Raw genomic sequence first — 22,287 nt, 5'->3', positions numbered from 1 at the left:
AAAAAACAACAAACACTTTTGATTTCCGACGTGACCAGACAACACGTCACTCCTTTTCAAGCACAACCTGCCCCTTTAAAGGACGGGTTCACAATTTTTCAAGTTTGTCTTAAAACAATCAGTCAGGAGCCCAAATGAACACTGACATTGTTTTTTCTTGATTTAATCATTCCTCCTGTTCATACTGACCATTAGAAGATCCCTTCATAACATCTACAATATAATATAATATAATATATAATGTGATATGCTTCTATGAAAAACTCCACAATAGCTAACAAATGGATCTTGAGGTGACATTGTTTTCTCAACTACCCATATTTCAGTCGAACAGGAAGTTTAAAACAAATTATTTCAGGTGCATCAGAGGATTAATCCCACAAATGAGTGTTGCATCTCTCTAATCATGACAGTGTGTGTTTTTCTTTTCACTACAATGTCACTTTGGGGAAATTGGCAAAACACTGCTGTAAAAGATGCTAATTCTTGTCCGTTGCATTGTACTCGGTAATTAATCCGATTCCAAGTGTGATTAAAGCATCGAGGCGGCGGCGGTGGCGTAATGTTTGCTTGTTAGACTGTGAAACGCAGCTCGCAGCCTTTGAGGTTTGGCTACAGTATGTGTGAGGCTACCGACCTTTTGGAAAAGGTCATCTCTGTTTGTGCACCAAAGTCTCTGAACTGGAGTCAAACAAAAACAAAAGACCATCAGATTTAAAAGGGAAGGTCCTCTTCTTCATGACCTTAGATGTCATTTACAGTCATAAACATGTTAGGAGCTATGAATTCCATTAATATACAAATTAAAAACCAAAAACAGCTCTTGGTTTTTATTCCCTTGAAAAACAGCATGAAACATATGATCTCAAACTGTTTACTGCGGTAATCAATTCTGTTATAATTGGAGAATAAACTATTCTTTTAAACATAATTGGATCGCAGTATTTGGTTCAGTTCATTAATTTGCATTGTGATAAAACATAGTAATAAATTAAAAGTAACAGACGCAAAATCACATTTTGTGTAGGTCAGAAAAAGTCGACAGTACACATTTAACATCTCCAAACAAACCAATTATACTATGTAAAGATTCAAACTAGTTTCTGTTTAAACTCCACTTCACACGCTACTACAAATGAAAACAAGCAGGTTAGGTTTCCATTATTATATTTCCTACGATATGAAACAGCTACACAGTTTTTGTTTTGATTACTGCTGTCCTTAGAAAGGCTCTGCTACATTCCCTTCAGGCTATTCTTCTGTAGTCTGAATATTACGAGGTCACGAGCGCCGACGTCGGTGCTGTGTGGTCTAATCTGTTTGGCAACGAGGCAAAAGGTCTCAGGGAAAAGAATCGGGAGACATCAAAGTATGACAGAGAAGTGCCGCACGCCAAATGGCCTGCTGGAGCTGCACGCTTCATTTAGCCAAGAATTGAGTTTTTACCTCAGTCAATCTGCTGGAGTTCTGTTTTTTCACTTTTAACACCAATGAATAAGAATATATGTTTGAGATTTACTTGGAGAGAGGGAGAGAGAGAGAGATTTGGGGCGACTTTATTTAATCTGTCTTCAAAGCTACACCAGAAAAGATATTTATGTAGAAATACACCAGTTTTATCAGCATTAAACATAAAGAAGAGCTGCAGAAAGAGGATCTCTGCTTGCTGAAAATTCAGCTCTATTGCACGAATGAAATTCTGCTGTCAAGAAATGTGCGGTCATTTCTCTGCTGACATGAGGTTAGGAATTAAAACTTGAAAGGGAAAAATCCAAACTGTTACTGGTTTGTGAACAGAATTAAAACCTGAAAGCAAAAAATCCAAACTGTTACTGGTTTGTCCACTTACAAACAGGACTCATGAGCCAAATCATGATCTGTTTTCTTTTACATCTTTGGTTGTGGACTTTGAGACTGTCCTTCCCAGAAAATCGACAGGATCAGTCGTCCATGCAGGTGTCCCAAAACAACATATATTTATGAGCAATTAATTATGACAGGAATGAAGAAGGAAATATATGACATTGTTATATAGCAACAAAGAAGTAGAGGAGGTCAATGTGGAGGGATTGGTGAACAAAACATCAGACCACTGTTCATTTCCTGTTTTCAATTGTGAGTAAAAACCATGACCATGATTGTCCCCTAAATCTTTAATGCAAACCATGATGTTTCCTGAATCCTAACCAAATGATTTTTGTGACCAGACTTTAACCACTTTCCACCAGTTATTTGTAACGGTTTTGGAAATCACAGATAAAAGATGTCGTCCTGCTGATTACTGCTGATAAGAGTGCATGGACCAACTACGTATATTGTGTTTTTATCTGGAGGACTTGTTGGTTATTTTCATTCATTCACTTAATGGTAATAATTGCAAGTACACTGTTTCATTTTAAAACCAAAAAGGTTGGGAACCACTGACTTACACGATAGCTTATCAAAATTGTTGATAAATTGTTCTCCTGTCCATCTAGTAATCAATCAATCAATTAACTGATTGAGTCTGTCAAGATCTGAAAACATATAGGAAGGCCCTCTGTAATGCTAGAGCTGCTTATTACTCATCATTAATAGCAGAGAATAAAAACAGCTCTAGGTTCCTTTTCAGCACTTTGACCAGACTGACAAAGAGTCATAACTCTACTGATCCATGTATTCCTATAGCTCTCAGTAGTAATGACTTTATGAGCTTCTTTAATGATAAAATTCTCACTATTAGAGACAAAATTCATCACCTCCTGCCCTCATCAGGCGCCGATTTATCCCCAAACACAAGAACCTTAGAAACAGCTGTAAAACCTGATATATATTTAGACTGTTTTTCTCCAGTCGACTTTCCTGAACTAATTTCAACAATTTCATCCAAACCATCAACCTGTCTCTTAGACCCCATCCAAACTAGGCTGCTTAAGGAAGCCTTACCCTTAGTTAGCACTTCTTTACTAGATATGATCAATCTGTCTTTAGTAACAGGCTATGTACCACAGTCCTTTAAAGCAGCTGTAATTAAACCTCTTCTTAAAATGCCTACTCTTGATTAAGGTGTTTTAGCCAACTATAGACCTATATCTAACCATCCCTTTCTCTCTAAGATCCTTGAGAAAGCAGTCGCCAATCAGTTGTGTGACTTCCTACATAACAATCATTTATTTGAGGATTTTCAGTCAGGATTTAGAGCGCATCATAGCACAGAGACAGCACCGGTGAAAGTCACTAATGATCTCCTAATTGCACCAGACAAAGGATTTCTCTCTATGCTTGTCTTGTTAGATCTTAGTGCTGCATTTAACACTGCTGACCATTACATCCAATTACAGAGGCTGGAACATTTAACTGGTATTAAAGGAACTGCATTGAGCTGGTTTAAGTCCTATTTATCAGATAGATTTCAGTTTGTACACCTTAACGATAAATCCTCAAAACTCAAAAGTTAGACACGGAGTTCCACAAGGTTCTGTTCTTGGACCAGTACTATTCACTTTATATATGCTTCCTTTAGGTAATATTATAAGAAAACACTCCAACTCTTTCATTGCTATGGAGATTATACCCAAATATATTTATCAATGAAGCCAGATGAGACAAATCAGTTAACTAAACTCCAGGCAAGTTATTGTGTTTGGCTCTAAACACCTTAGAAACACATTATCTAATGATATAGCTACTCTGGATAGCATAACCCTGGCCTCCAGCTCCACCTTAATGGATATGTCCTTTAACTCCCACATAAATCAAATTTCAAGGACTGCCTTTTTTCACTTACGTAATATCACAAAAATCAGGCACATCCTGTCCCAAAAAGATGCAGAAAAAGCAGTCCACACATTTGTTACTTCCAGGCTGGATTATTGCAATTCCTTATTATCAGGCTGCCCTAACAAGTCTCTAAAGACTCTCTAGCTGGTCCAGAATGCAGCTGCACGTGTACTGACAAAAAATAGAAACAGAAACCAGAAATCATTTTAGCTTCATTTCATTGGCTTCCTGTAAAATCCAAAATAGAATTTAAAATCCTTCTCCTCAACTACACAGCCCCTAATGGTCAAACACCATCATATCTTAAAGAGCTCATAGTACCCTATTACCCCACAAGAACGCTGCGCTCCCAGAATGCAGGCTTATTCTCGACTCCTAGAGTTTCCAAAAGTAGAATGAGAGGCAGAGCCTTCAACTATCAGGCTCCGCTCCTGTGGAACCATCTTTTTTAGTTTTGGTCCGGGAGGCACTGAAAAAGTGGGTTTTTCATGTGGCCCCTTTTAAGAACAAAAACAGAGCAAAAAAGGCACCAGGGGAGAAGGGGATGAAGACATTGAAAAGGCAGATTTCTGCTGTAAAATGTGTTACATTTAAAGCACTGCCTCGCTTTAACTGTTCCACAAGGACTAATAAGGCTCCATTAATGCACCACTGGGATACAGGTGGGAGAGGGATGAGTGAGAACAGGGGGAGAGAGATGAAACAGAGGGATTGGACAAGGGGAATAGTTGAGAAAATTATGAAGGGAAGAGACATTGATTGCTCAGGAAATTTTAAAGAAAGAAGAGAATATGGGTGGATAGGGAGGAAGGGGGAGGAAAATTAAGGATAAAGGATCACTGGGAGCTTTAAGTAGAGGAAGAGACGTAGGGATGCAGAGATTGAAGGATGGGGAGATAAGACGGAAAGAGGAGAAAAGGTAAGAAGAACTTAAAGGTGATCAGCCGGGCAGAAAAGAGGAAGCTGCCACAAACAAGCCATCATCCACATGTGACACATGGACACAAATACACACTGGGATAAACACAAATGCACCTGAACATGTACGCTGACATACACACACACACACACACACAGTGTCTAAGGAAGGGTGGCATTGTGAGACGATGCAACAATAGGTCCTGACAGCTCCTCTGGCAGACACTCGCCTGTCTGCTGCCATCGCTCTGGGCACTGGGTGTGTGTTTCCGTGTGTGTGTGTGTGTGTGTGTGCGTGCGGTGTGAGGTGACACACGGCCTTGTGACAATGATCCGAAGTGAAGTCTGGAGTCTGACTCACCTCCGCTTCAGCAGCGGACGCTCTGAGCCGACACCAAACACTAAGGGAGTCCTGCTCACTACGGCTTGTCGGGGTAATACCTTCATCCATCCATCCGCCCTTTCTTCTGTCTGACTGTGTGCGTGTGTGTGTGTGTGTGTGTGTGTGTGTGTTTGGCATTTTATAAGACATCTTGTGCCACCTCAAATTTCTTCAAGCCTCTGTGGCTTTCTGTTATGTACTTGAGGTCCCATTTTGATGCAAACAAAAATCTGAAGTTCTTATGCAATATTCACATAATCCTGGAAAAACAGCTTTCACATGCACCTACTCATTATGGTGTATGTTGTGTGTTGCAACGGTGCACCAAAGATTAAAATTGGTAAAAAAATTGACCTGAGCTGCTCTGAACTCCGTGTGCACAGCCAGTAGCTAAAGGCACCTGTTTGTGATGCAAATAAACCTGCGTTAACTGATTTTTTTGGGGGGGCCACTGACATATAATCGCTTTTTGAGTTAATATGTTGAACTTATTAGCAAACAGTTGCTTATTTCCACATCTAGCAGCTATGGAACAACATTAGCATTCATTTGGAGTCTTGTTTCTGTCCACCTGGTGAATGTAAGTCCAATATTCACGTTCTTTTAGCTCTGTTTTTGTTCTCCACCAACTCCACCAAAAAGGGGGTGTACAGTGGATTTTTAGAGCTTTTTCTCTGAAAACAGCTGCCTGCTGCGGCTGAAAACGACGCTATGAGAGTGCTGAGAGTGAACCAAAACAGTAAAGTTGCAGCCAGACAGATAAACAATGAGCTGAAACTCACTATAAAGCTCCATAAAGCCGAGAGGAGCTGCATAGTCTCTGATAATTCTCTGTAGGTTCATCACTACGAGCCACAACCAACACATTACACACTGACAGCTCAGATATATGAAAATTTTCAAATATAGCTGCTTCAAATATGGAAGATGAATGAGCATTCACAAGTCACACTACAGGTGACACCTGCACATTTGTTGATGTGATTTACCTTCTATCTACCTTCTATTCTAATCATTTGTTTCCTTGTAATGAGACCACTGACAGTGCACCGGAGGGATTCAGCAAAAAACGCGGAGTCATCTGTCAAAAAAGTTAGTTTTCAGAGTGCAATGCTGGGGTGGCTATTAGATCATGATATATTTATATTATTATGACAATTATTTTGTTAGTATTCAACAATAAAACCGCTTACATAAGCTGTAGTAGAACTTTTTGGTCCATGGCTACATCTTTACACTGACAGAAGCTTTGTTTTTACAGGTAAAAAACAAATTTCAACGGCTTTTGTGCCTTCTCCCTTTCAGTCAAGGTCACTGTCCTGTTGGAGCTCTGATAATGTTGTTCAGCGTTAGATCTCAGCAGTGAAGTCACAGCGAGTAACACACAAACACTAAACTGTGTGCCGGCTTCCAGTTACACCACTGTAATTTGATTTTATCTTTTACAGTCTTAGTGTGAGATGCTGTAAAGACATTTTCACACCCAGGGGAGAAAATACACTTACTATAAATTTGTCTTTGCAATCTGATGTTTCAGCCTGCTGTTGAGCCTTCCTCGAGGCATGCTGTAATTCTGTTTCTTAAACTCCCCCAAAAAACCCAGTAAAGCTTTATCCAACCAAGCAGCTTAAGAAGACTCAGAGTCCACGCTGATGGCTGAGCAATTCTGGGAGTTACTATGAGACAAAGACTGCTTCCCAACATGGATTATACTACAGAAGACAGGGGGACGACAGTTGGGGAACGCCCTTTCCTATTTCAACATGACAATGCCCCTGTGCACAAAGCCAGCCCCATAAAGAAATGTTTTTCCCAGTTTGGTGTGAAAGAATTCGACCTCAGCTCCATCCAACACCTTTAGGATGAACTGGAACACTGACTGTGAGTCAGGTCTTATCACCCAGCATCAGTGTTGGACCTCAGTAATGCTCTTGTGGCTGAATGGGAGCAAATCCCTGCAGCCGGGCTCCAAAACCTGGTGAAAAGCCTGTTCAGGAGACTGGAGGCTTTATAGCAGCAGCTTAAAGCATGTAGCGTGTATTCTAGTCACATCCTAGTATTTAATTTGATTGAAGACAATTTAGTTTATCAGTGCTGTCCAGCTTTCTTAAATGATATGTGCAGAGCCAAACCAACAATTAACTGACCTTCTTACAAGTGTTGCTGAAACGATTAGTCGAATAATCAATTCAACAGAATCAACAGAAAAATAACTAATGACTGTTTTGATAATCCACTTATCATTTCAGTCACTTTTCAAGCTAAAACAGTGAATATCAAATAGCAAACATTCTCTAGTTTCAGCCTCTCAAATGCAAAGATTTGTTGCTTTTCTTTGTCATATATCTTTTTAAAGTAAATATCTTTGGATTTTGGAACGCCGAAGATGTCATCTTTGGTTCTGGGAAGTTGCAATGGGAATCTTTTCTCCATATTTTGTGACATTGCATAGACTAAATTAAGTGATTAATCAAAAAAATAATCAGATTAATTGCAGCCCTACTTAAAAGTATTGTGTGTGTATCCAAAGCCTGATATATTGTATTCTCCCATGCCATAGACTTCTGTTGTTGTCCAAAACTTAAAATCACATCCATGGGGTGACATGTTTCTTCCTACACATGCTCAGTGACGTCTGCCTTACACAGGACTACTCTCTGGAGACTAAAAATCGTGTTATGAGTCTTTGGAGCCGTTTCTAAACAAACTTCTGTGCCCCAACTCTTCGTAATGAAGGAACATGTCACCCAGTGAAGCGGTGTGATGCACTGATGTGTTTTTAATAGTTTTTAGACAACAACGGAGCTCTACAGCACAGAGGAATAAGATATATCAGGCTTTGGATACACACACAATACTTGTAAGTAGATCAATTCATTGTTGTTGATTATTTTCATTGTGAAATTGTTGGATATTGAAGATCTCTCTCTCTCTCTCTCTCTCTCTCTCTCTCTGCCCTTCAAGTCCTTCAGGTCAGAGATGCTCATGGCCACCTGCCAATCACATTATTGACCGGTCGCCTCACTCCGTGTATCCGTCACCCTTTGACTTGGTAGCAAGATCACACAATCCATCTGCAAGTCTGTGTGTGCATGCCTATGTGTGTGTGTGTGTGTGTGTGTGCTTGTCCACACACATTCACACACAAACCACTTAGTACACAGGGCATCCGTCAGTTGGTCTGTCAGCAGAGGTAACACAGTCAATATTTCGGAGTTGGGGAGGGGGGGGGGGGGCTTTCCTGTGTAAGGAGATACCTCAAACACACCTGACAGAGCAGAACAAACACAACTTTAACTGTTTAACTAGAAAGCTGCTTTTGGAGAATATTTCAGTGACTTTTAATGCTTTATATAGAAGATGAAGTGTGCAAGAGTCTCACTCTTGAGCTTGAGCCATTTTAATTTTATCATGTTTCTGTAAAATATCATCAGCCTGATACAGCTGTATATGGCAGTCTATGTCAGTTATGTCATACCTACAAATATGCTGTAACCATTTAAAGAATAACTTTAATAACAATATTCTATACCTTTCTAATTGTCAACAAATGCAGTGAAGAGATTAAAACTTAGAATTATTTGATCCTACTAAAAGTACAGATATATCTTGTTCCTCTGTGCCACAGAGCTCCATTGTTTTTTAAATTGAATCTTTATTTAATCAGGTAGTGTTATTGAGATTGAGATCTATCACAGTCAGCAAACAGAAACAATACAAATGAGGCCAGACAGCCACAATCGACAAAGAATTCATAAAAAAGTTACAAGAGTCATAAAGAAAAACATCAAATAATAAAGGTTTAAAATCAAAAATTGTTGTCCAAAAACTATTAAAAACACATCCGTGAGCCATAACGCTGCACTGGGCGACATGTTCCATCATTTGACTCAATCCCACACACACACACCATCCTGCTGCCAGAAATACTCACTAGAGCACCAAATTTGTATTGATCCACCGTTTAAAATAGTCCCCAACAAATAGGCTTTTTTCCCCAGTTTGAATAATGTTTTCTAAAATCTGCAGTGTCTGACTGCTTTAGGGAATTACTAAGCCTTTTATTTTTTAAATGAAACTATATATTTGTGAGAGAAAAAGAGCTGAGAATCACAGAAAAAGATTGTAGAGAAGTCAGAAAGCATTGAGAGGATTTTGTTTGGGGAAATTGGCAGCCTTACTTTTTCTCTTGGTCATCATCATTTTTCTTTGGGAAACTTTGTTATGACAGAAAATATATGTAGCCTGAGATGGTTGAACCCTCTATGGATTAATCCACCTGGAACCAAGGAGTCTGCTATCTATACCGGACAAAAACTAATCAGTTTTCCTTTAATCTATGACTGAACATTCTACCAACATCTTATTTAAATCTGCTTTGTAGTTTTTAAGATATGCTGCTAACAACCAGACAAACCTCTTTAAGTGACAAACAGACCAGACGGTTTGACCGAGAAAGACACTCTGTGCTATCAAAGTATGTAGAGAGCCAATAGATAAGCTTTAGTGCCCGTCTTGATAAACGTTTTATAAAAGGACAGTGTGTGCTGGAACAGACTCCAGCCTCCCTCTGTGACCTTGAAGAGGGTAAGTGGGTTAAGAAAATTCATTAACCAATGTGCGAGGACAGTTTTGGTTGCTGCGGCTTGCAACAGAGCCAAAACTGAACACTCCTTTACATATGAAGGGTAATGCTCAACGAGGTGCAAGTCCATTTAAATCTATAAACCTTGTGTATATATAAATATGCTGCTGTAACAAAGGAGAGTGTCACATCCAACAAGTCCTCCAAATTAAACGACGAAATACATTGTTGGCATACGCACGCCAGATCGACATAGACAATCAATTTCTGATCTGATATCCTTATCAGCAGGCCACCATAATTTGTCTGTGCTTTCCAAAACCGTTACAAATCACTGTCTTAAGGTCTTGTTAGGTTTTCAAACAATAATTCTACAATAACAAAATAACTTTTTCTAAAAAAAGATCATGGTTTGGGTTAAAATTAGTACTTTTCTTAAGTTAGGCAACCCAAACCCAAAACATCATGGTTTGGGCTGAAATGACTACTTCCTTAAGCTTAGGAGACCTTTGTCATCTTGGTTACAACACTAACTACATGGTCATGGTTAGGGGACGATCATGGTCATGGTTAGGGGACAATCATGGTCATGGTTAGGGGGCGATCATGGTTAGGGGACGATCATGGTCATGGTTAGGGGTGATCATGGTCATGGTTAGGGGGCGATCATGGTTAGGGGTGATCATGGTCATGGTTAGGGGTGATCATGGTCATGGTTAGGGGGCGATCATGGTCATAGTCATGGTTAGGGGACGATCATGGTCATGGTTAGGGGGCGATCATGGTCATGGTAAGGGGTGATCATGGTTAGGGGACGATCATGGTCATGGTTAGGGGACGATCATGGTCATGGTTAGGGGACGATCATGGTCATGGTTAGGGGACAATCATGGTCATGGTAAGGGGTGATCATGGTCATGGTTAGGGGATGGTCATGGTTAGGGGGTGATCATGGTCATGGTTAGGGGACGATCATGGTCATGGTTAGGGGACGATCATGGTCATGGTTAGGGGACGATCATGGTCATGGTTAGGGGACAATCATGGTCATGGTAAGGGGTGATCATGGTCATGGTTAGGGGATGGTCATGGTTAGGGGGTGATCATGGTCATGGTTAGGGGACGATCATGGTCATGGTAAGGGGTGATCATGGTCATGGTTAGGGGACGATCATGGTCATAGTCATGATTAGGGGACGCTCATGGTCATGGTTAGGGGATGGTCATGGTTAGGGGATGATCATGGTCATGGTTAGGGGATGGTCATGGTTAGGGGGTGATCATGGTCATGGTTAGGGGTGATCATGGTTAGGGTATGATCGTGGTCATGGTTTTTAAAAAACCATGTTGGCTCATGATTGGAAATGTAAAACTTGTGTTTGGAAACAGGAAAACAACAGCGATCTCTTGTGTCAAGATCCAAAGTTTTCACCCTGATCACCTCCCGATAGAGTTTGACGCTATTTAATAAAGTCATCTGATTTCCTCCTTCGCTTCCATCATAAGTACTACAGCTTCTGTCACCTGAGCTATAACATACAATAATATATAATAAATATGATGTTTTGGGGCACTTGCATAAACAACTGACCCTGTACGATAAAGTAATTGAGACCCTGAGAGTCACCCAAGTTTACCCAAATTAAAATCCAATGTGTCGCCTTTCCTTTCAGGTTTTGAGTATTGAAATTCATGCACTTATCTTAGTCCAGCTTACAAATTGAAAAATTGCCCAGTGCAGCTGTTACTTACTTTCCCAAACTGCTTCTCACATCTTCACTTAAAAATTGAAGTAGATCTATTGTTTTAAATGGCCGAACACGCACCAAAAGCGTTATGAGGCGTGTTAAATTGCCTTGACGCCCTTACTCTGACCTTATTTCGATTTTGGAGCATCAAATGAGGACCCGGCGACCAAAGCTGTTTTTTCTGCAGCCAAAAAAAGAGAGAGATAGTGTGAGTGAGCTGAGAGCACCAGCGAGTGAAAGAGAGAGAGAGAGAGAGAGAGAGAGAGACAGTGTGTTATGATCTAAAGTACAAATAAATAACCATCAAACACTCAGCAGATGATTTACTGTGGAAACAGACGCCCTTAGTTTCATTTTCCTAATCTGCATTTCTCCTTTTCATTCATTCATTACATCCAACTAATGCAGCAGTAAATACAGAGAACAACAGGACAAATCTGTGTTGTTCTGTGGTGTTGGCATTTCAAATCCGATGCCTGCAGTGCGCCATAGGAGCATCAAATGAGGCGCGTCAATTATCGCTTTTGGGAGTGTATTTGGGACTTCAGGCTTCCATCTTGAGAACCTGCAGAAGAAGAACGTGGCCGCTGAGCCATTGTGATGCAAATTGAGGAGGGAAAACGTGAAACGAGAGACTCAGAAAAAGAAAAGCCTGAAGGAGGCATCATCTTTTTCCATTACTGGCCTCAATCGATTTTGGCTAAAAATAAAAACCAGCAGGACTCTGATCCCGTTGCATTCACAGATGACCGCACAAGCCAAGTGTCACATCAGATGCTACTTGAACCTGTGTTTATTTATGTGGAAATCTAGCTGCTGTCTGCCAAACTGAGAGTCTGTTCTCTACTCTTGGTCGGAGCGTCTCACTCTGTCGCTGTTTCCTGCCAACTGAAATTTAGGAGCCAAAACAAGGACTACACTAACAGACTGATGGATCACTTTACGTCTCAGATGGCACCAACACTGACAAACAAAAGTTGGTATAATGTATAGATTTTAATATTAATATCCTTGTAATATTGATATTTTACACATGAGAAAGATGATTGTCGAAGGACAAAATAATAGTTTGTTTACATGTCATTGGATCTTTTTGTCTAATGCAGCATTCAGCACTATGAGCATGCTAAGTGTGGTTGAAGAGCTAACCTCAGTAACACTGCTATATTACTGCTCATTGAGCCATCCATTGCTGTATAATGACCATGCTGAAGCAGGAAATCTCTTAATTAAGGGCTTCAAGGTTGAAACGTGAACAAAATATTCAAGCTAGCTTCTACAATGGTTGCCCAGCTAGCTGCTAACTTTGTCTGCTGTTTGGTGCTGAAAAGTTAGCATACCAGAGCTTTTTTTTAGCTGAAAATGAGTGCTTGCAGTGAAACGGTGGTAATGAGAGCCGTGAGACTGCACCAAAACAGTCAAGTTGTGGTCCAGAAAACCAAAACAATCGATTGTTAGACGCTAAAACACACTTTAGACTTGCAGGTGCCAATGCTCTATGGGTTCGTCACTACAAACGACACCTTTGACATTACATGTAGTCATGTAGTACAAATGTAACAGTCTTATTAGACTTATGACTTTAATGCAAGATTTCATTAGTCGAAGCATAACCAATGTTGACTTCCGAGACTGGATTTTTCAGTGTGCATGTTTTGGCAGCAGCACTATACTTTAAACTATTTAAACATGAGTTTGTCAGTAAAATGATGGAGCGGCTGTGAAACAATTTTTTTTTTATAATGCTCTTAATCACAGTGCTAAAGTGCTTCACAACGCCCCGACTGTGAAACGATAAATAGGCTTAAGTCTGCTATTAAAACCCTCTGTGAGAACAACCAGTCCTGCTGTGCTTCACTTTATGACCTTGTGTTTACAGTATGTTTTATGGAAGTTAGCAACACGTCTTAAAAACATAAAGATATAGTTTTGATGTTGAATAACAAACGCCTGATAATCTCCATGACAGTGTTCAACTCTAGCTGCACTCCAGCCTCAAACAACCTCCATGCTGTTCTTCCTATTCAGTCATATTTGGAGGGAGAAACTCTTCCAGATAAACACAAGAGTTTCTGATGATGACAAACTTTTTCATTTCACCCCCATCATTTTGTTTTTTTGTGTGTGCTTTGGATGTATTAAGGAGAACAAGTGTGTTTTCCCTCTAAACTCAAAAATGGCACTTTTGAAATGTCACACCGACCAGTGTATTCTACATCCATTCATGTTGTTTGCTGATTGGTTTGTTTGTGGATGTGGGTCATAGCAGCAGCAGTCACATTGTGAGAATTTGCTAAATTACTGACACTGTCAGAATTTTGCCTTCAGGCTGTCTTTGGTTGGCTGATGTGTGTCACAGTGCGATCTAGTGTGCGACCACCGTTTTTTTGGATCGACAACCACAGATTTCACCACTTTCATCTCAGACAGGCCACCGTGCAAAGTATCCTTTACACGGTGAGATGTGGATGTGAACTGACAATTTCCAGCCTCTCAACACATCAAACAGACGACGCCTCAAACCTCTTTTCTCTGATCGCTGTTAGCCGCGGAAGTCGTCGCCTTCCGGCCCTGATTAGAAAGTGCGGAGATGGAGATGCGACTGAGTGCCTGAAAGCCTTTTTGTGCGACTGTCCTGCTGTTTGAGTGATGACTCCTAAACATCAGCTGTACTGTAACTGAGGGATAATTGAGTATAATGGAACTTTAGTGCAAATTCAGCGTGAGGAAGACTATCTTTTGCATGCTCAGGTCTGTAGTTTTATTTCTCAAACCATCTGTCATTCCCATCCCTCACTCATGCTCACTCATAATTATCTTGCTGTCATTGCCCCTGGGCATCAATTGAGATGTCAGCTGTTCACATCAGTCGGTCACATCTAACCAATAGCGCGGTGACATACCATCATTGTCAGCCTATCATCTTGCGGCTGTCTTTTTAGATATGTTTTCTTGCTTTCATGCTGCCCAGTCTTTGCAGATTCATCAGTACATCACTTTATCAACCTCATCAGCCTTATCAGTCTCAGCAGAAGTCATCCGCCACCACCACCGCCACCAGTGTCTGGACTCCATGGGGGGGGGGTTTATCTTGCTGCTGCTCAGGACTGATGTCCCTCGATTTCAAAATCTCCCTGTAGAGTCTAAGCGCCAAAGACTTTTGAGAATCATCAGTATCGTCTATATAATAAATATAATTCCTTTTGCTTTATTCACTTGTCTCTCCTGATTGAAATGGCAGGCGGTGATGCTTCGGTTAAATGGCCCTCCACAGGAAACACACGACTGAGGGGGAAACAATACAGCACTACCAGACCAAGAACCACGATGACACTGCAGAATCACCGAGGTAATAGAAAGGAGCTAGAATATAACTGAGCAGTTCGTTTAGTTTTGTTTCTAATTTATTGTCTTTTCTACAGATCACCGAGATGAGACTTATTGACATTTGATTCACTCGCATTAAGTCAAGGGTGAGATGTAGAAGAAAGAGCAAGAGAAGAAGAGATAGATAGAGAGAGAGAGAGAGCTGTTGACCCATATTTACTGTATCATTTTCCCTCCCCTCCCCTCCCCTCCGTCTCTCATTGACCTCCCTCTTTTACCCCGGATCTATTTTTAGCTGCAGCCACTCTCGCTCAGGCCTAATATAAGAATAGATGTTCCTCGCAAGAAACGCAACAGAAAATATTCTGCAGGCAATAAGTTTTTAGGCGATCTGGTCGTTTTGCTGTAAGATGTGGGTTGACTGGACTGTGAGGCAATTCATTTATTTTGTTAAAACGCTTACTGATGATGATGATGGTGCTTTATTTCCTTATCTCTCCCCAACAACTCAATCTTCCACCTCATTATTCAGCTTTTATGAGGCTGTTTTTTGCCTTTTTGATGCAGTGGTTTGTGACATCTGCTTTGCTTGCAATGAGTCCTCAAAATTAAACAACCAAATACATTGTTTGACCATGTGACTCCAAAACAACACATGGGCAGTATTCAGCAGAACATCATCATTTATAAAATAAAAAAAATCACTGTTAAAAAAAAAAAAGATGTTTTATGATATGACAACGCTGTGGTTAAGGTCTGGTTAGGTTTAGTGAGGATCATAGTTTGGGTTAAAATGATCACTTTGTTAAGGTTGAAGTTACTACTTCCTTTAAGTTAGGCCACCTTTGTTGTCATGGTTACCATAAAAACCATGGCGTTAATATTAGGGGACGATCGTAGCTACACCTCCATCTATCCCTCCTCCTCTGAATGAGGATTTAGTAATTATGTATATATAATAAGTATGGTCACTAGATGGCGTCTGTCACTCAAATGTAACTATACGTCGTTTTTGGGCAACCGACATTATTCGTAACGGTTTTTCTTGGGAGGACGGTCTCTCTGCTAATTCTGGGTGCACACTGCTAATATTTTCTACTTCTTCACTCTGTGTACTTGCTTGTTTTCAGAATATAAACCATTATTCTTACTCTGAATTCATGTATATAAGTCAACAGCATTATTGTTTTGATTATAGTCACTTTTATTGCACCTGAGTTGGTGAATTGTTGAACCCACAAAGAACCTAATAACATCTGATTGGACTTTTTCATGTATCAACTTGTGATAAAGATCCTTGGCTCCCACAGAGAGGGTAAACATATGTTTAATTTAATGTGATATCTCAGCAAATAAATCATAAGCGGGGTTAAATACAAACAGTGTCTCTTCTAATTATTGTGACCTTATTTAAGGACATTTTATAAACTTTCAAGGACGTTCTGACCCAGGATCCTTGGTCTATTGCTAATTTTATCTTATCCTGATTTTGTACTCACTGAATGTTGGGTTGTCAGAAAGTTGTTGTGGCTGTATATTCCAGCACGTAGAAATAGAAATAAAACAATGACTACTGAATGTGTTGAGCATAAAGGTTAATTCTTTGATCTTGTAAACAATAGTATGTCCAAAAAAAAAACATCTTCTCTCTCTAAATCTCTAAATTAAGAACCAAATTATACCTTATTTTTCATAGTTTTAGTTACTTCTCATGCGCTACCTTGGTGAGCTGAGTTTGATCAGTTGTCATCATGTGACCTAAGTATCGAACTCCAGTCACGTGCTTTAAGGGTTTTTCTAGGGTTTTGCTAAAAAAGAGCTAAAATATATACAAAATTCATCAGATATGGAAGAAACAGCCTCTAACTAAAGCTGGAGATCAAAACTTGCATCTTATGGTTGTTTAATCTTGAATCTATGGACCAGATAACATCTAATTATCCATTTCAGTGTGTAAACATAATAGAGGGAAATCATCCAGATGCTGATTGATTAACTGCTGAATGTAAAATGTCTTCTCCAGGAAAATTATATCATTGGATATTAGTTTAAACAGCATAAAACCACCTGTGTCAATGGTCCAAGCAGGAAGTGTGACGTTACAGTGAAAACTAAAGATTGAGGTTAGGATGGAGTGGTTGGGTTTCCTACCAACAGTCAACATTAGTTTCCTTGACCCATGATGAAGATCTTTACCAAAACTTAACCAAGTAGATTTAGATAGAAGCAGGTATGAAGTGGGTTTAGTATGAACTACAATCTGGTGGCTCAGTGATCAGCACTGTTGCCTCACAGCAAGAAGGTCCTGGGTTCAAACCCCAGCTGTCCCAGGTCCTTTATGTGTGGAGGTTGTATGTTCTCCCCGTGTTTGTGTGGGTTTCTGTCAGGTGCTCTGGTTTCCTCCCACCATCAAAGACATGTATGTTAGGGTTAATACTCCTGTCAGTGCCTCTGACCAAAGAACTGGAGTCGGTCCCCAGGCGTTGCACTGCGGCTGCCCGCTGCTCCTAGTGTTTGTATATAGGATGGGTCAAATGCAGAGGATTTATTTCATTTCAATGTATGTGAGTGCTGAGAAATGACAGTAAAGAAATCTTAATCTTAGATCTTAATAACCTAATGGGAGGCAGATATGGAAATAGTTGTGTTTTTTTATCTGTTTGAAATGTTGCTGGTTCAATGAACCAGTACAAATCAAAGAAAGGAGGCTTTTTCATTATCTTGTGCTCGAGTAGTTGTTTAGTTTCTCCTCAGAAGGATGTTTCTCATGTCCATTCTGGCTATAAAAACATCCTCATCCTAAAGCGATTTCAATTAGATCGGCAACAAAATCCAGAGTCTTTGTTAAGAATTTCTAAAGTTCAGCTGGATCTCATCTTAACTTTGACTTTTATTGAAAATGCTTTTTGAGGGAATCTCTTTGTGGCTGGTATGAACAGGAGAACAAAAACTCTTTGAATTTACATAAACGGACATTACAGTATTATTTTGAGACAGACTTGTCCTTTAAGACAGAAGGTCGATTTAAAAACTACAACAATGTTCACGTCAGTGTTTTTATTCTGAAGAAGGCCAGATGTGCAGAAACTTTCAAGGGATTGCACTGAAGGGAGTTATGACTGTGCAGCTTTCCCTTCCTTTCTTTGACGTCTTTCTGTGAGTGAGCACTTCTCTAGAATAGCTTTTCCTTTTAGTTCTTCAAAGCTGCCACTGTGTCCCTGATCAAGGTCACATAAGATCCAATTAAAAACTTAAAGGTTTTTCATCTGCATCTATTAATGAGTGTTTAGTTTCTGTGTTCAATGAAGGTAGTTATTGCTAATCGTGCAAACTACCCAGCTCTTATTCTTCTATTTATTCCAACAAATTGGGAACATAAAACACATTATTTCCTGCAAGAGAGACACTGATTCCTGCAGTGTCAGTCACTAAACTGACAGCAGACAGTTGCAGATGAAATGTCCTGGATTGTCTCTTGCTAAAATCTTATCATACAACAGGACGATGTTTTGCAACCTGCATTGATTTTTCTTTACTACAACACACTTTATTGCTCTGTTTCTCCTGTCTTCTTCTTTTTCTTCTTCTACTTGTCCAGATCTGTCAGTAACCATGAAGCACTGCTGCAGACTCAGTTAACCCCACACTCAGCTCACTCCTCGCCGTCTGGAGCACACGTTTCCAAAAAATGAGAATATCAACCGGAGTGAGATAACGTACCCGGCACATAGCTAACGTAATATGCTTTGATCTACTTCTGACACGGCAAATAATGGAGAGGGAAGGAGAGTAAGGGGAGGGAGGGAGGGAGGGAGGGAGAGACAGCCAGGAGGAGATAAGATGAGAGCAGAAAGCTAAACACAAAGGGGAACACACCCACTTATAAAACCAAAAAAAACAAAAAAACCCAAAAAAGACCAGGACATTTATTTGGGCTCTTCACACCACAATCTTCTGCGCCCCCAAAAAAAACCCTCTCCACTCTCTCTCTCTCCTCGCTTATCGTTCCTCACCAACCACCACATCCATCCCTCCCTCGGTTCCCTCGCCGTCCGTCCGTCCGCGCCAGCTCAATGACAATCAAAGGTCAAATTTTCCCTCCCTTTTATTTATTTAAATCCCCCCCCTGCAGCCTCCATTTGTTTTCATAAAGGAGCTGATGAGGCTTTGATGGAGCGTTTTAAAAGACGGGAGGGAGGTGATCGTTCTCCAGTTAACAATGTGTGTGTTTGTATGTGAGTGTGTGCATGTGTGTGTGTCTGCATGCATGAGCACGTGAAGGCAGGACACACCGGCTGCATGCTTCGCTTAATTGAAATGATGCACAGACACACAGAGGAGTGACCATGCTTTACTTAAATAGACAGCAGAGCAGTTTGAACCACGTCTCTCGGGTCTTAGTGTCTGAAGTGAAGAGGTTTTCTTAGAAAATTTAAAGCTGTCTATATCTGTGTGTGTGTGTGTGTGTGTGTGTGTGTGTGTGTGTGTGTGTGTGGACGCTCTGTTCTTCCATCTTTGTGAGGACCAGTTTTAGACCTTGAAAGTGGGGACATTTTGTTCTGGTCCTCAGTTCTTTGAAGGGCTGTTTGAGGTTTAAGTCTTGGTTTAAAGGGTTAAAGTCAAACTAAATTAATAATTCTTTTCATTGTCTGTGTGGGGAAATATATACTATATATTTCCTTTTTAAAAAACAGGAATTTTTTGGCATATTTGTGGAAGATACACGTAAACGTCTCTGTGAACCTACATAGAGAAGGCTGTTATAGGTAACTAAGTCACAGAGGAGCCAACATGCACACCTTCCTAATCTCAACAACATATAGTCTGGACCTTCACATCAAACAAGTTGGTTGCTGTTTGGAGGTGAATCCCCCGCATAATTTTAGCTTTAGCCTAGAATTGTTGAGATGGTTTCACTCATAACATTGGTTAAATTTTTTTTAGCTAGCCCAGCTTGCTAACATTAGCACTGATCCCCGTTAGATGTTACTTTTTTATTATGAACACCTGCTGAGTCATTGGGAGCTCCTGAGACTATTCAAGGACTCTTTGAAATGTCAAAGTGTCAACCAACCAACCAACCAATCAACCTTGTGATAAGTTGACATGGCGCTCAACCTGCCAAGTCACAATCTAACGGTCTGACTAGCGTTAGCAGTTTCTCTATCATGGATTCAGTTGTAATGACAGACCTGTGGCTTCTGTGATCCGTATGTTGCCCCCTGACATAAATCAACCTGGCTTCTACAGGCAGCATGTAGGTGACGTTTGCACGGGTGTTTCTTTTATTCTTGTCTACAAGTTTACATTTGTTTTTGTTTTCGTGTCTGTATCGCACTCACCTCCAAACAGGAACTGAATCAACGTGCTTGATGCACAGAGGATTTGGATGGTGTACGTTTTGGCTCATCGACAATACACGGTTACCCATAACACCCTTCTCTGTGCAGCTTGGCACGTGTGTTCTCTGAGAACCATCATTCCAGTTTAAGTCTGTGATGGCACTAAGCAATGGTGAACAACGTTGGCCTTCAAGTTGCCTGAACAGAATTGAAGGGATATTATGACCTGTTAGTACCAAAGATTCACACCCTCCTGTAGTAGAGTAACGTAGGCGGAGCTGTTCACTGCAGGAGAATAAACTAAACTGTCATTTTGTCAAAAGTCATAACAAACACCAAGGATAGAAAGTCTGATTCTTGGCAAAAACGACTTGTAATTCCAGTTGGACTTCAAGGTTAGACTTGGGTTTGGTTTAAGGTTACAGTTAATACATACTGTTAACGAGGGTCCTCACAAGTGTTGTATAAAAAGCTGCGTGTGAAGCTGCCTGCACTGTTGACTTTGCAGAATTGACCTACATGTGCAGAGCATTCAGGATCACACCTGAGTTTACCGAGCCCGATTCTGACTCATCCTGCACGAGTCATGCTCCAAGCTTTCTGCTCATAACGGTGTGTGTGTGTGTGTGTGTGTGTGTGTGTGTTTGTTTAATTGGATTCCCATTAGTTGCTACAAGGGTAGCAACTATTCTTCCTGGGGTCCACAAAGTCACACCTCGTGTGTGTAGGTGTGTGTGTGTGGGTGTGTAGGTGTGTGTGTGAAACCTGGGGTGCACTGCCTGCGTCTTCAATTTATTACGTCGCTGCATGACGCACAGTAGAGAGAGAGACAAGAGGATGGAGGATGAGGAGGAGAGGGGAAATTTTCTCAGACACACAGCATCCAGCATGCAATGACCTTAGTTTTATGTAAAGGCGGAGGTCTCTCTCTCTCTCTCTCTCTCTCTCTCTCTCTCTCTCTCACTCACTCACTCACTCACTCTCTCACTCACTCATACACACACACACACACACACATAAACACACACACACACACACATATATACACTGCCTGCCTGGTGTCATCCATGTGGAGACAGAAACGTCAAGCCGCATCTTATTCCGCTCACATCCCTGCTGCCTGCCTGTCTGTCCCGCCTCTCCCCTCCAACACACACACACACACACACACATAAAAAAAACACACACATACACACACTTAGATGCTATCCCTATAGTTAACAACACACACACACACACACTACACCCCACAAAAAAAGACCCCTTATGTGACCGAAAAGCGCAGGAGACGCCGCTGCAACTCCCTGCAGGATTATTATAAAACTATTACAGGTTTATTTATCGCCGGTGCCTTATTGCTCCTCTTCTTCTTCACATCTCCGCCCTGTAAAAGCACTCATTTCTCTCTCTCTCTCTCTCTCTTTCCATGCATCCATCCATCCATCCATCCATCTATCCATCCATCCCTCCACATGGCAGAATATACAGTGAAGCGGTGTGTTCTTACTGATCGTCCGGGATCCAATGCAGCCCATGTTGTCTTACAGAGGCTCGTACAGCTCGGGGAAAATAAAATCCATCCGTCCAGCGGGCATCTCTCCCCGGATCTCTTTCTTTCTCTCTTTCACTCTCTCTCTCTCTCTCTCTCTCTCTCTCTGTCTTAGCTTTCCCCCTCTCTCCTCCTCTTCCTCTCTTCTTCTCCTCTCTGTCTCTTCTTCCTCACTGTCCTCCTCTCTCTCCACCGTATGTGAGACAGAGAGGGAGTGTATGTGCGTGTCATCCGCGTCGCTTCCTCTCTCTTTTCTCTCTCTCTCTCTCTCTCTCTCTGCCGTGCCGTCGTCACACACTCCTGTTCTCCCAGTCAGCGTCGATGTCTCTCTCTCTCTCTCTCTCTCTCTCTCTCTCTCTCTCTCTCTCTTTCACACATCCATGCACACACACACACTGTCTCACACACACACATGCACATAGAGATTGAAGTCAAGCTGTCAAAGGTAGGTGCAGTGTGTGTTAAAATGGTCATTTAAGAGTTTTCTCATTAATAAATCATGAAATAGCTTATTGACAACATCTGAGAGGGTTTTCACAATTGCTCAGATTTTTAAAAAAGACAGTTAAAGTGTTACAACAAATACTAGAGAGACAAGATATAAGGTGCTAGAGTTGTATGGATCTGTAACTGTGCAGAAAGTGTCATGTGAAGCAACAGATATTTGGTTGAAATAC

General features: G+C 40.8%; 1 protein-coding gene and 1 long non-coding RNA gene across 7 annotated transcripts in view; one reads left to right on the top strand and one right to left on the bottom strand.

Moving 5' to 3' along the window:
* LOC122969913 overlaps positions 1-15,473 on the top strand; it is a 58,990-nt gene extending 43,517 nt beyond the window's left edge. For both annotated transcript variants that reach the window (XR_006399114.1, XR_006399113.1), the window contains 2 exons: positions 14,634-14,741; positions 14,815-15,473. This is a non-coding gene — a long non-coding RNA (uncharacterized LOC122969913). The remainder of the gene's footprint in view (positions 1-14,633; positions 14,742-14,814) is intronic.
* Positions 1-21,867, bottom strand: part of LOC122969909 — a 66,346-nt gene extending 44,479 nt beyond the window's left edge. For 4 of the 5 annotated variants that reach the window (XM_044335943.1, XM_044335945.1, XM_044335946.1 and 1 more), the window contains exon 1: positions 21,569-21,867. In XM_044335943.1, the coding sequence (XP_044191878.1) occupies positions 21,569-21,596 (28 nt within the window). In that variant the 5' untranslated portion in view covers positions 21,597-21,867. The remainder of the gene's footprint in view (positions 1-21,568) is intronic. The other variant, XM_044335947.1, reaches the window with a different exon arrangement.
* Positions 21,868-22,287: the final 420 nt, after the last annotated feature.

This window comes from Thunnus albacares, chromosome 19, assembly GCF_914725855.1.
Source record: "Thunnus albacares chromosome 19, fThuAlb1.1, whole genome shotgun sequence".
Lineage (NCBI taxonomy): Eukaryota > Metazoa > Chordata > Actinopteri > Scombriformes > Scombridae > Thunnus > Thunnus albacares.
The sequence above is the reverse complement of the archived record's forward strand: the minus strand, read 5'-3'. Positions and strand labels throughout refer to the sequence as shown.